Source organism: Idiotropiscis lumnitzeri, chromosome 9 (assembly GCF_059441095.1).
Source record: "Idiotropiscis lumnitzeri isolate Australia: NSW breed Sydney's pygmy pipehorse chromosome 9, RoL_Ilum_1.0, whole genome shotgun sequence".
Lineage (NCBI taxonomy): Eukaryota > Metazoa > Chordata > Actinopteri > Syngnathiformes > Syngnathidae > Idiotropiscis > Idiotropiscis lumnitzeri.
The window spans coordinates 10006791-10020909 of record NC_142399.1 but is presented as its reverse complement, the minus strand read 5'-3'; the positions used below and the strand labels follow the sequence as shown (position 1 = coordinate 10020909).

The window sequence follows — 14119 nt, the reverse complement described above, 5'->3', positions numbered from 1 at the left end:
GACACCGAGCAACATTTTTTTGAAAGGGGCGTGATTTAAAAAACAAACTTCATGCGCCTACCTTCCTGCACAGCCTGGAAAGGATTGTTGGGCTCGATAAGTTTGACAGAGTGGGTGATCTTCTCGCTTTGCAAGATGTCATCGTTCAGACTCAGGTCCGAGATGGCCAACTGGAAAATCTCGTCATCCTTCACGGCGTTGTCTTCAAATATGGCACCTGTGGAATGACAAACAAAAATCAAGCTTGATGGGAGAATCTGAGTGTGTCGATTGGTATGCAGCCACCATTTTAGTTTGCGAGAGACTTCACAGTTTTCATGTTAGAAGAACTGTCCAGTCATGACAGGACCATGGACAGCGACACAAGCGGTCCAACCTTTGTGTGAACGTGTTTGTGAGGCAAACCAAAACAAAAAAAAAAAACCACCCCACACTCCATCCTCTTGCTTGTCTGTTTATGGCATCACTGTCTGACGGGGTGTATATCAGTAGGGGGGGGGGGACTTTTTCCGGAAAGGAGAAGTATATTTGGTGCCTGCTGACGTGCATCAGCCAATACGACTTGGATGAAGTCCCAGTGCTGCACTAAAGCTGATGACGGAGCACCTGCTGCTGGCCCAGACTGTTGCAGCGCCAAAAAAAAAAAAAAAGTGAGAAGCACTGCTGCATGCGCACAGCGCAGCTTACATGCTTGGTGATTTAACACTGCAACACCATGCAGCTAAACATATGGGGGTGGGGGGGGGGGCAAGATTAGAGGCGGTGAGGTTAGAGGGGAGCTCGTTCTCGGAGGGGAGGGAGGAGGGGGTGGGCAGAACCGGTGTGCGGCGCACAAAGAGGCTCTCTATGCGTTTTGCATGGCTAAAAAGTCCACTGACGTCCTTCCTCACTGCTCTTTATTGACATAACAGTCACGTCCTGATGGAAGTTGAGGCTTGCCGGCAGAAAGACGGAAGCGACGCCTCATCCATTTGTGGCTATCGCAAATCCCCAACCTTTCCCCTCCCACTCCGACAGAAAACAGTTGCTTCTTGTTCCAAACATGCCTTTGACCAGAGATTCGCAGCTTTGAAAGGACTCACTCATGTGCGTTGCACAAATATGCAGCAAGAACGTGGACGGCGGACTAATAAGGAGCTGGCGTGCAAGAAAATAACTTTTCAGCCCGGGAGAGAAGAACTGAACCCCAAAATACTGACGCAGAAATGCGCAGACCGCTGCAACCGTTTCCGACTGCTGCGTCTCATTTCACCCGTGCGCACGGCTGGCTTACCGATGTGTATGATGGAGTCCCCTTTGGCCGAGTTGCATTGCAATATCCACAAGGAGAGGCAGACCAGCAGCAGCTCCATGGCGGCATGCAGCAGCACAAGCAGCTCATCCAAAAATGAAAACAAAAACCAACAGCGGGGGGGAAAAAAAAAAAATTTAAATCAGGAAGAAGCGCTACTGCTCGCCCGTCCGGTATAGTCCAACTGGTCCAAACGGATGGCGCGTCCCACCACCCCCCCGCCCCACTCCGCCACAAAATGGAAAAAAAAAGAAGAAAAATGAAAAAAAAAAAACACAGCTAGACGTCCAGAGCCGCTAAAAGCAGCCACAGAAATGAGGAGTTCCGTGGGAAGGCTGCTCCGGAGAAGGAGGGGAGGGGGACGGATTGGAGATGCATGCGAGCCCCGGTGAGAGAGACTTGGCGCTCCCGCCCTCCTCCAGCAGCCGGTGAGGAGAAGGAGGAGAGGAAGATGCGGGAGGAGGAGGAGGAGGAGGAGGATGAAGAGGAAGTGGAGGAGGAGTGCGAGCACACGCTTCCAAATTATTATTGAGGCGGAGGGGGAGAGAGAAACTCCACGCCACGGTCCTGCGGATCACGTGACTGCAGCGAGTGCGGCTCGCTTGTCCCGACGAGCCGACTAGAAAAAGACTGGAAGGAGATGGAGAAAGACGCACAACATGATGAGACGCGAGAGAGAGGGAGGGGGTAGAGGGGGGGACGCGTGCACGCACACACACACACAGACGCGCGCGCGCACGCACGCACACACGTCCAGCATCACCACCGCTGCTGCACGGTGACAGATGCCCACGGACACGGCGAGGATGGAGGACAAACACGCGAGTGGACTGTTTACTTCTGGAGAAGTTGCAACAGAGGGGAAAAAAAGAGGAGGAAGGAGGAGAAGCTGGTGCGCCGGTTCCGGAGCACAGACGCAACACAAGAGGACCGAGTTCATCCACGTAAAGAGGAGCCCAGCTATCAATTTATTTACTTTAACTGGATTTTTTATTTTTATTTTTTTACGTGTACGTGTTTGTGTGTCTCATGAATATTTCAGAGCGCACACGCGGGGCAAGTCGCACAAAAAAAAAAGAAGAGAGCGTGGAGTGAAGGACCCCCATGGCCTTACAATTAAAGGATATTTCTCGTGTTTGTGACGAGAACGGAAATATCTCTTAATTGTTGGGTTAAGGGGGTTAAACCTGCAGCGACGGCGTCGACACGGGATGATGTAGAGAAGCCGCTCAAAAAGGAAAAAAAAAAAAAAAGAAGCACCTGTGGAGGCGACCGTCACTGTCTAGTGCGCATATTATCAAATCGCCATCATTGCTTTCATTTCATTTTCATGTAACGGCAGCATCATTTGTTATGCATTACATTTTTCCACCATCTGTTTTTGCCCCCATGCAGTAAACATGCAAAGTTGTGGAGAGAGAAAAAAAAAAAAAGAAAAGTCACACAGTGCCTCCACTGGCCACAGCTGGCTACTTGACAGCTTCATGCTTTTATGCGCTCACAAAAATAGATGATAAAAGGTGAGCAAGGGAGCTATTTTAGCACACTGCCTTTGAAAATAATACTGAAAAAAAAAAATTATTCCCTCGGCACTAGCTGTATTTAGTATGAATATTCTAAAAGTGTCCCCTCCTCACCCTCCCTCGTGATCGCTTTATGAGCGATGATGCAGGGAAGGAGGCTGCAAGAAAAAAAAAAATGATTTGACTTTTTTTCTTTTTTTCTCCTCTCTAGTAAATCACAGCTCCACAGGCAGCGGTGGATCAATCCCGATCCATTCCATCCGGAGAGATGGACCTGGAGATTTGGGGTTTGTTTTGACCCACTGTGATCAAGATGTATTATACGTAGCAGCGTGGGGGGGGGGGGGGGGGTACCGTGATATTGGTTGCACTGATGTATGAAGCAATATGTTGGTGACATGATGGTATTCTCTGCAGGAAGGCTGCCATTCGTGGAAAATGTTGCAATGAACACGTGGTGAATATTAGCAGAAGAATCATGTAAATATGCCCCACTGGTGGCCGGTCCAGTGCAGGCCCAAACCCCAAAAGATGTCCGAGGGATACTTGGCAGTCACGCCTAGAAATATTCGGGTGTGGACACAATTGTCATATTTTTGCCTCTCAACACCACCAGAGCAGATTTAAACTTCTTCTTTAATTGGAGGGCATTTCCCTGCAAAATCAGGTTGCTCGTCAAGGCCAGGTGGGCATGTGGAACTCGTTCCCGGGGATTTACTGATTATTTGACAGCTGACAGAAGCGGAAGGATGAATTTGAGTGTTTTAAGCAATATTAGCTGCTCATATTCAGCCAAATTGCTTCGGAACTTATTGCATGGCGCTTTACAGCGCAGATGGACAATAACCCAGAGTTTTTAGTTTAAAGCAAATCAGCTGACCTGAACCCTATTGAGCATGCATTTCACTTGTTGAAGAGAAAATGCCTTTGGAACAATTTGAAAATGAAGACGGTTGCATTAGACGCCGAGGTTGAAATCCAACATTTGGTGACCCCCCCCCCCCCGACCCCCCGTGTACATTCCAAATGGCTCTCAGTGTGATGCAGTTGACTACAACCACAATAACAAACCAATTGTTCACTTAATACCTACAAACGCTACTTTATTGTTTTCATAAATCTCACCGTCTGTACATAAAGAAGTGCGCAGCGAGCGGAGGTCAGCGGCAACAATGTACTCGGCAATATTATCCTTACATTGCCGCATATATATATTTGAGCGAGCACGCATGTGGAGAAAGAAGCTCCCCGTTGAAATATTTATCCTGGAAAATTATTTATGAAGACGCAGGAGAGAAAGAAGTAGCATCCGCCGCCTGTTGCTCCGTGAGTTGGCCCGCATGGGCTCCCATGCATTAATAAGCACATTGAACATAATAGAAATACGGAGTTTATTATGCAGTTTGAGGGGGGGGGTGTCCAATATGTGGTCCGGGGGTCATTTGCAGGCACTGCTGACAACGATTACAGCCTGAACTAGGCCCCAATTAATCAGCCAGGTGATAAAAATGTGTTAAATGTGACACAAAAGCCATATCAAACTGAGCCGGTGTTAGCGAATGTCAGCCATTCGCCAGACATTCGCAAACAACTTTAATGGTCGCAAATACTTTTTATTTTCAGCATCAAATTTTCAAAGGGGTCACCATTTCTTTGCGTGAACAAAATGTGTCTTCAAAAAATGTTTTGCAACTTTTTACGGACCCAGACAAAAGCCAAGAGTCGCTATTTTGAGATACACGCTGAGATGTAAAGTGCGACTGGCTTGAAACCTTTTTTTAATTTTATTTAATATTCACTATTTATCATTCTGACGTGAGTTCAATTGATTTTCCTACCACCACTTGCAAGTCAAAGCAAAACTCTACCAAGTTATGTCTCCTATCTCAAGGCACCACTGCACCACTGTTTTTTTTTTTTTTAACACCGATTGGTGTCAACACTGGTCTTAAGGCAGTAATGGCTGATTAGCGAGCACTTGACGATACTCCTGCTCTGAAGCAGAAATCCCAAAAAGTGGATTTAAATGACGAGAGGATGCCAGAAGGAATCAAAGCCAGGCTGTTAGTCACGGATGAGTACCACTATTGGATTAGCCATTCATTAATAGTCTATTCTTGTCGGATAAGCAACCCCCCCCCCCCAACTCTTTATTATTTAGTTCCCGCAGAGTCTTGCAAACGTCTTCCCGTGATTCACTCGGGCCATGTGACACTGTCTTTACTATCCACGCGGTTCATTTAAAGCAAGTACCACCTCCTGCTTTCAACTATTCCCTGACATACAGCTGGAGGCCGGGCACTCTATGCGGAATGTTTACAGGGGTAATATACATGTCTCACCAGCAGTGTAACTGCTCTCTGACCTCATCAATTAGCGCCACGATTTTAGTGCCGCGACGCACACAAGATGAACGGAATCGGCCCGGCGGAATCTTTTAATGGTGACGGAGCGTAATTCTTCCCGCGTCGACTGAAAACGACGGGTAGGCTTTAATCTGCACGCGGTGCTACAATTTAATAAGCAAAGAAACGTTAGCAAAAGAAATAACAGGAGCACAGATGGAATAGCAACAAAAAAAAAAAAGACGATCTGGACAGAATAAAGAACATAGAAACGTTATGTGATCGCAGAACAGAATTACAAGGTGCGTCAGCAAAGTTCCAGGATTTGAACTTTTCTGATGGATCAAAATCATCCGATTATCATGATGTTTGTACTTTACTTTTATTTGACGAAGCATTCTGCTATGAATGACTTGGTCAAACATAAAGTGAAATAAAAGTGATCGGACAACATTAAAGCCCCGCCTCCATCCCCACTGAGGGGTGAATGATTGCGACTGTTGGCAAAGGTAGAAAAAAATGCGCTTTCACGTCAGAGGTTGCTCAAAGTCGCAAAAGTTTGCTAAATGTCTAATTTGCGTGAATCATTTTGAACACGTTTAAGATTCACATGCCACAAGAAAAGTACAAGCAAAAATTTGCGACTTTGAACGGTCCTTGAATGAAATGCAACATTCGCCTTGGAAAAAACACACAGATGTGCAGCACTCGGTGGGATTCGGACTAAATGCAAACATACTATCAGTGAGGAAAAAAATAATGTAGTTTGACCCTAGAGTTGCAACACATCGGGACATTTCCAGTAAATTTCCACGGGAACTTAAGATGGGGAATTTTGGAAATATGTCATAACGGACACTTTACGAGAATGTCGCATTAGCAGGCAATTAAAAATATATTTTTGGGCACAGTCGGTGTATAACCCAAAAAAATCCAAATTGGAATCGTTATGAGAACTGATATAAATTTCAATTCAATCACAGTCTGTGATGTCAGCTTTGTCGACGACTCGCCAATTGACTCATTCATAAAAGACTGAACCACGCACACCGTGAATCAGCGACATTGCGTCTACCTGATCCTGCGGCTGGTTGCCCCAGCCTTTTGCTTCCAACCTTAAATTCTGCCTCAGCACGTTTGTTTGCCTGCCCCCGTGCCGGTTGGAGATTCTGTTATGTTGATTTATGTTCTGGATTTTAACCTCCCACCACTTGGGGGCAGTGTGACGTTAATCAGCCACAGGTCTACATAATGAGACCCAGGTGTTGCTCACGGGAAAAGCAAAAAGTTTCAGACCGTAAGGTGGTATGGCCGCGTCCGGGCACCAGGTTGGCATCGAGTTAGAGTTTATTTTGGGAATTGGGGAAAGGACAAAAGTGGAGATTAGGTACTGCTTCGTTTCATAGCCATATTGAAGTAGGAAAGAAAATCAAAAAGTAAATAAATCTTAGTTAAATTGAAACCAGTGGAGTAGACATTTTAGTCATTTAATCAATCAATCAAACCAATCCATCACCAACCATAGCGAAGGATTTTTATTTTTTTATTTTTTTTTTTTTTAATTTTGCAAAATCTTCTCCCATAATTGATCTTTCCGCATTAAACACCGCGTTCCACATGAACATGGTGAGGCATGAATCAGTCTGCTTTGTCCGTCTTCAGCATGCTCAGGGATTGCTTGGATGAAAAAGCCCTGGCGCCAATTTGGAGAGCGAGGTTACATTTTTTCGAGTTTGCTGAGAAAAAGAAACAAAAAAATAAGAAAACATTCATATCAAGCAGATATGTGCGGGGAATAGCAAGACGGCTTCGTGCTCGTACAGAGCCAGAGGTGAAAAAAGCAGCGCGCTTGCCTCCAAATACACAGCCCGAGGTAACATTATAGATTAATCATGTTATGGGAGAACAAGCACGAGCTCCATCACCGAGTCTGAATTTCAATGAGCCAACTGTTGACTGCGTGGCAGACACCACTCCTCCACCCCTCCCCCCCCCCAAAAAAAAGAAATTGGCGAAATATGCAATGTGTGATTAATATAGAAGCCTTGTGGTGAACTATGTCAGTGAAACAAGGCGTGCAAGTTGGATGTATCCGTCAGCCAGCAAAAAGAACACGGGCAGCTGACAGGTGTCAGCTTTTGAACGGGATGAACCAAAAAAAAAAAAAAAAGGAAACGAAAAAGGGCGCACGTATTGAACCTTTACAAACATGCTGCACGCAGACTTGTGCTTCACTAATTAAGCAGATTTACACCAACTCCTAACCTTTAATTAGCAGTAAATGGGTGTCAGTGGGCAGCACAATGGACGAGTGATTAGAAGCGAGGTTTGCAACCTCTCCCTGTGCCATCATGCTGCTTCAAAATGATATTTCAAATGTATTTGTGAATAATTTACACGTGTCATTCAACCATTCATTTCTTGGGTGTTTTTTTTTTTTTCCTACAAATTCCTTAAATGGTCTTTGAGTTAATGGTTATAGTGCCACCTGCTGTTTGAACAATTTTTTATTTTTATTTTTTTTTACAGCTATACGGGTGGATATAAAACATCTACACACCTTTATTCAAATGCCGGGTTCTGGTGATTTAAAAAAAAAAAAAAAAAAAGGCAAATATATATTTAAAAATTGCTACCATTAACATGACCTGTAAAATGTACAACAATTGAAGATAAAATTAACAGTTTTTGAAGGTAAGATAATTAATTAATCCAAGAATTGTAGTTGCAAAAGTGTGCACACCCTTGGATACTGATCAAAATTTTCAAACATTCTTTAGTTTTTTTTTTGTTTTGTTTTTTTAAGCAGTTTAAATACATTTTAAATTGTTTTCCAATTAATCGTTACATTCCTAGAATTTAGTATTGACAAGTACTATGTCATGTAGACTCTTTTCATACTTGTCTCCTGCAAATTCATGTTAGTAAATATTTTGTTGCCTGTCTGTCTCTAGTATGTAGTTTCGCCAGTATTATTACAGAAGGCGTCCTTAGCAGTATCGATCGAGATCATCCGATAAAGAATGCATATTAGAAATAGTGTGTTGGATATACGCCGTCATCCGGATCGGGCGTACGGACGGCTGAAAAAATACGCCTGCAGAGATGTTTACAATTTATATGCCTAATAGCGACCACTGGGTCATTTGTTCTGCACACCCCGGGGCAGCGCTATTGAACCCTCTGACATGCGTGCCGCATTTCACTCACACTCTGCCAGCGAGAAGGTCATTAGGGGGGGGGGGGTTGTTGTTTTGTTTTTGTTTTGTTTTTTTTAAGAAGAGGAAAAAAGAAGCAGGCCAATTAACAGAATCCACCTGAAAGGCAGTTTTGCTTTGAGAGTGCAGCGATACGACACAGACAGGAGGAGAGAAAGTGAAAGGGAAGCTATTCCAAGAAATTCTTCATTTTCAAGTACACAAAAAAAAAACAGAAAGGAATGCTTGCGCGCTATTATTTTTTTCAGTGGCTATTATGCAAAAAGAAAACACCGGAACTGCACAAATCCCTTTAAATGCACCAGAATTCGGCACAATAGGCGACGCCGATCGAGATGAATCAGACCTCGTGGACCTTGCGGTTATTAGCAAAGCACAACTTACAAAAAAGAAAAAGATGAGTCTGTGAGCATAAAATGTAAAAAATAAACGCATACAGGTGTCGTAATCAAATTTACCCACACACCTCTATAGGCGTGTGTCAGACTGTCATTTTCAGGAAATTGTGTCATGTAGCGAAGCCATGTTGTAAATTTTGAGTTTACACGAATGGAGCCCGGTTTTGGGCCGACAGACGTGTTGCACAAAAACGTAGTCTCGTAGGTGATTTTGAGTCATCTTGATGCATCGTAGTGTCGTGTCACATACGCAACGATCGGTCGACGCGTCACAACGACCCACATGAAAGTCTGGCATTGACCAAAAAAACACAGCAGCTTGTCCCGCCTGCCCTGACAGACAGAATTTTAACAGAAGCACACGACGATTGGGCGGGATTTGGACGGCGACAGACTTATAGTGCGAGGTCTCGCCCGGTCCAAGAAACCGGAACGATATTATTTTGTAGTCAGACAGCGCGACCGTTGTGGACGACAAAAACGTTGTGCAGTCTGAGACAACCGTTATCGTATCACGAGTGTGTCTTGAACGTATCCCGTCCGCAGTCACATACCCGAAACTAACTTCAAATACGGCATGAACAGTTCAACAGATTTTCGATCGTGGACGTTATACTCCACTTTCGGACTAAGTATTTCCTGCGACTCTTCCGGTGTCATCTCCTGAACTCACTGCACCGCCTCACCGCAATGGACTCTTCAAAAAGTGCCTGAATGCAGCAAAAGGGCTCCTTTAATGCAAACTGTTAAGTTGACTCCAAGCCCGCAACCTTCACTTCCTGCCCGCCCACCCACCTGCCCGCCTGACTGACTTAGGATCTGCTGGCCGTGGAGTGATGAGAACACAGCCGAGGGGAAAAGATTCATTTCACCCACACCTTCCCGACTGTGCAAAAGGCTTTCAGTTTCATGGTCCACCACTTACATTTCACCCAGACTGCACACAGGAGAAGGCACAACTCAAATGTCAGAGCTTTTTTTTTTTTTTTTTTTTTTATTTATATATATATTTTTTAAATTTATTTATTTTTGTTGCAGCCTTCCCAGCATCTTAGTGTCGCAGGTTAAACATTCTAAACAATGATTTGTTTGTATTTGGAATTAATTGTCACATAACGGCCGGCGAGTGGTTAGCACATTTCAGAGATGCACGGTTCGATTCCGGCTCCAGCCTTCCCGTGTGTTCTTCCCATGTTCTACCCGTGCCTGCGTGGGTTTTCTCCGGGTACTCCGGTTTCCTCCCACATTCTAAAAACATGCTTGGCAGGTTGATTGGACGCTCTAAATTGTCCCTCAGGGTGAGTGTGACTACAAATGGTTGTTTGTCTATGCGTGCCCTGCGATTGGCGGGCAACCAGTCCAGGGTGTACCCGGCCTAATGCCCAAAGACAGCTGGGATTGGCTCCAGCACACCCGCGACACTCGCAAGAAGAATCAAATAGATGGATGTCCTCGTGAAGTATAGTGACAAGATGAAAGAAGATCACATTTCCTCATGCTGCCAATTCATGCAACCAGTCAAAATAAGTCACAGCGTCAACTGATTTTTTTTTGGGGGGGGGGGAATTGATTTTAGCATATATCCAGGTTTTTAAGCCGAGGTGTGCCGAGAGAGATTTTAATGCACATTATGTGCCGAGGCTCAATAAAAGTACAGTAAACACTGATCTTAGGAGACTTTCGAGAGCCATGTCCTTCGGTTTGAAAAGCCTTTCACTTCCATCAAAGGAACCTTTTTCAAGCGTTTTCGATCCAACTGTGTCGATCCACTTCATGCTGCAGGCAATTGCGACAGGTCCCAGATGCCGACATAAACATCTCCATGCAAATAATCATCTCAAGAAGAGAAGCCATGACATTAACAGGGAAATGAATGTCCCGCTTTTGTTAGCGTTCCAAGAAGCACAGGCGAACGAAAGTTGTGTTGTAGCAATCCGGGGCATATTCGCCCTCGTTCTTTAGTCAGAAAAGTGTGCACGTTCATGAACTGTACACAGTCGGGATGGGGCAACCTTGAAATGTGGGCATTCCCTGACAAATTTGCCAGTGCATGCATTATCCCAGAGACTTAACATCTTTTGTCTTCCACAGTCCGGAGGCTGGACTAAGATCTAGCGCACCTCAGTCATTTCACAGCCGTCCCTACTACATTACGACAATCGCAGAATGTTGACATTCATTTATATTAATTGGAGGGAAAATTATAATGGCCAGCAGACTTTTTTTTTGTTCCATTTCCACATGCTGATCTAGCTTGGATCTCTCTCTAAATGATCAGTACAATTGCATTAATGGCTATGACTGCGTGTAGAAACTCAATCAAATCAAGGCAGGGCATTCGCCCGAACTAGTATTACTGCTTCAAAGAATGAATCTAAAAATTTTAATAATTTTTAACTCATTCACTACAAGCCAAGTAAAAAAAAAAAAAGAATATAAAAAAAAAATTATAAAAAAAAAAAAAAAGGATTTTTGACAACTTTAGCCGTCAATGGCAGTAAATGCGTTAATTACTCAGCAATGACATTTCAACAATGCACATTGCGCACTTTTTTTTTTTTATGAAAAGCCAACAGTACCAAAACCAAAATATCAGTCGACATTGGCTATACATCAATGAGCCATGGCAGTTTGACGCACCCCCCCCAAAAAAAAAAAAAAAAAACGGAAGGATGGATTGACAGTAACCACTCAGTTCAATGTCAAAGTTTGTTATGCTATGCTGCTATTAGCAAACGGTTGTCTGCCGCCATTCCGCGCCGAGTTGCCCTCACTCGTCTGTTCGCTCGCAGTGACATTGCCTCCGACAGAAAAACTTTGCGTCTGTGGCGTGTTGTCAAACAGATGGCAATTACCTACCAAGTATTTTTGCACATTTACTACTTTCTTTGAGTGATTTTAAAAAAAATTTTTTTGTAAATATACGCACGAAAACGAGGTTACGAGCCTAATGAGGTAGCACACAATGACTCCCGAAACAAAATACGGACACTCCGTAACAGTCGGTAGCTCTGCTAACAAAACGCATTTTATCTTTGCAAGTTTTTCGGTTCAATTCCAAGTTGACTTTCGAGATTCTGCTTTACACTTTTCCAAGCAGCTTTAACGCTTGAGTGGAGCAAAAGGGCCACACAACTTCAACTTGTGGAAAATGACTCTTGACTTTCCGGCCAACAAAACAAAATGAAGACGAAGACAGAGTCAAAGATGATGTTAGTGTTTGTGGCACTCTCGAGTCAGTCGAGGAACATTTGGACGAGGTGAGTCTCGCGTTTCTCGTGGGCGTGTGTGCTTGTCTGCAGCCGACTTTCATTATCCACTCAACGGACGCCCCCCCCCCCCCCCCCCCCCCATTAGTCACACGCTCTTCACGGGCATGGCGGAGACATTCCTCATGGTTTTCCAGCTCAGGCAATCAGAAAAGGGAGATCCATCAAAGCGCGGACGTGTGCGACGGGTTTTAGCCCCCATCATGCTTTCCAAATCAGCCCATTAGTGCAAAAAGAGGAGAAAAGTGGCCGCGGCTGAGGGACGGATGGTGAGGCGCATCAAGAAAAGTGACAAACAAAAAATAGGGTCATTGATTTTGTTTTCTTTATGCTTTAAAAAGTGATCATTTAGTGCAGCCGAGCATGACAGCTGTTTTCAGAGCCCCCCCTGAATGAAGACACGATAATAAAAAGACCACCTTGAGGGCTGGAGCCTAACGGTCCATTTTTCCATATTTTCGAAGATGGCTAGGAAAATAAAACCATCTATACGTGCCTGTAAATGCACCATTTTTATTTTTTTTTAGCTTGGTCTTGGTTATGTTCTGGGGCTGCTTTGCTACATCCGGCACAGACGGTCTGAAACTACCAAGGAGCTACGGAACCCAAAGTGCTGCCAATTATCACAAAGACCGGTCGCTGTTATGTGCTGGGGCTGCTTTGCTACTTCATGCACTGGCTTGAATCTCTTCAGAGAACATCTTAAGATTTCAATCTTGAGACAAGGCAGGCACTCTGCTCGTGTCAAAAATTACCGGGATTATGAGTTGGGGGCAAAGGGAATTTCAAATTTTTTTTTTTTGAATATTTTAACTTTATTCTGGTTTTAGAAGTGATCATTCAAAGCTAGTAAGTGCTTCTGGCCGTTGACCCCCTGAACGAAGACACCCCAAAAGAGGAAGATGACCACCTTCCAGGCAGGAGCCCAATGGAGCAAAGCAAAAGTCCAATTTTGTTGTTCAAATTTCCCAAAGTGTGTCAAAACATAAACTCTTCTATACGTGTCTTTAAACCGCCATGGCAGCCAAGCTCATTCATTTCAAGAATCTCCACTTTGTGACAGCGCCAAGATGCCACGTCGCAGCTAATTGCCTGTGACGGATTCTTTTCTTTTCTTCTTTTTATTATTATTATTTTTAATACGACGTCCTGCCCGAGCGATTGGCAGCCCCATAATCCTTTGTATACGGTACGCTTAAAAAAAAAAACGTATGACTCTCATATTTATTTAGATATGTTAAATAATGACACTGGCACTTTCATACGTCATAAAGTTTAAGAGATGACAGTGAGCCACTCTTTTAGCGGAGGCATTAACAATGGATGACACTGTGGGCAGGCAGTGAAGTTTCATCGCTTTTTTGCGTTAGGCTCTAATTATAGAGTACGGTGCACATAAAAGGAGATCAAATAAAATCCAACCTATGGCATGGGGTGCTAAAGTCTATGGTACTTAAGAATTACAGCTTAATCTGGACGGAACAAGGGGCATCTGGCATCGAGGCTCGAAATGTGATTGCTTAAAAAAAAAAAAAAAAAATGCTTCAATGGAGAAGCATAAAATGAAAAATTTTTCAAACATTTCGACATTCTCTCTTAATTGTTTCGAACTTACTGATCGGGTCTGGAACCTATTCACGGTGGTAAACGAGGGGTCCGCGATACTTACGATGCAGCGTTTTGAGAAAGACAAAGTTGAAAACCTCTTTGGCCTCGAACAGAAACACTGAATCTCTTCGCACTGCTGTTATTTAGACAAGGATGAGCACTAAGCTGCCAGGGCACAAAGAGCTAAAAACTCATTTTTTCCATGCTGGGATCAATAATGCAACACTTGGCCGTGGCGGCTCAATATGGAAGATTTGTAGAACAAAATGGCTTTACAACTCATGTTGTTGTTTAAGTTCTCCCAGCGGGATTGAAAAAGGATCAAAGTGTTTCTTTAATAGCAAAGAGCATATTAACAGATCCAAAATGTGAATTCTGCCAATTGATTGGTGATTAAATGATTCTGCATCTATCCATTTATCAGCGAGCTAGTTGGGTAGAGGCATTTATTTATCCGACAATCTACG

General features: G+C 44.0%; 1 protein-coding gene across 2 annotated transcripts in view; it reads right to left on the bottom strand.

Moving 5' to 3' along the window:
• Positions 1–14119, bottom strand: part of grid1a (glutamate receptor, ionotropic, delta 1a) — a 248434-nt gene that overhangs the window by 222645 nt on the left and 11670 nt on the right. The window contains exons 1-2 of one of the 2 annotated variants that reach the window (XM_088305176.1): positions 1274–1902; positions 62–217 (exon numbers count right to left, since the gene is read on the bottom strand). In XM_088305176.1, the coding sequence (XP_088161302.1) occupies positions 62–217; positions 1274–1352 (235 nt within the window). In that variant the 5' untranslated portion in view covers positions 1353–1902. Of the gene's footprint in view, positions 1–61; positions 218–1273; positions 1903–14119 lie in introns of those variants that run through there. The other variant, XM_088305175.1, reaches the window with a different exon arrangement.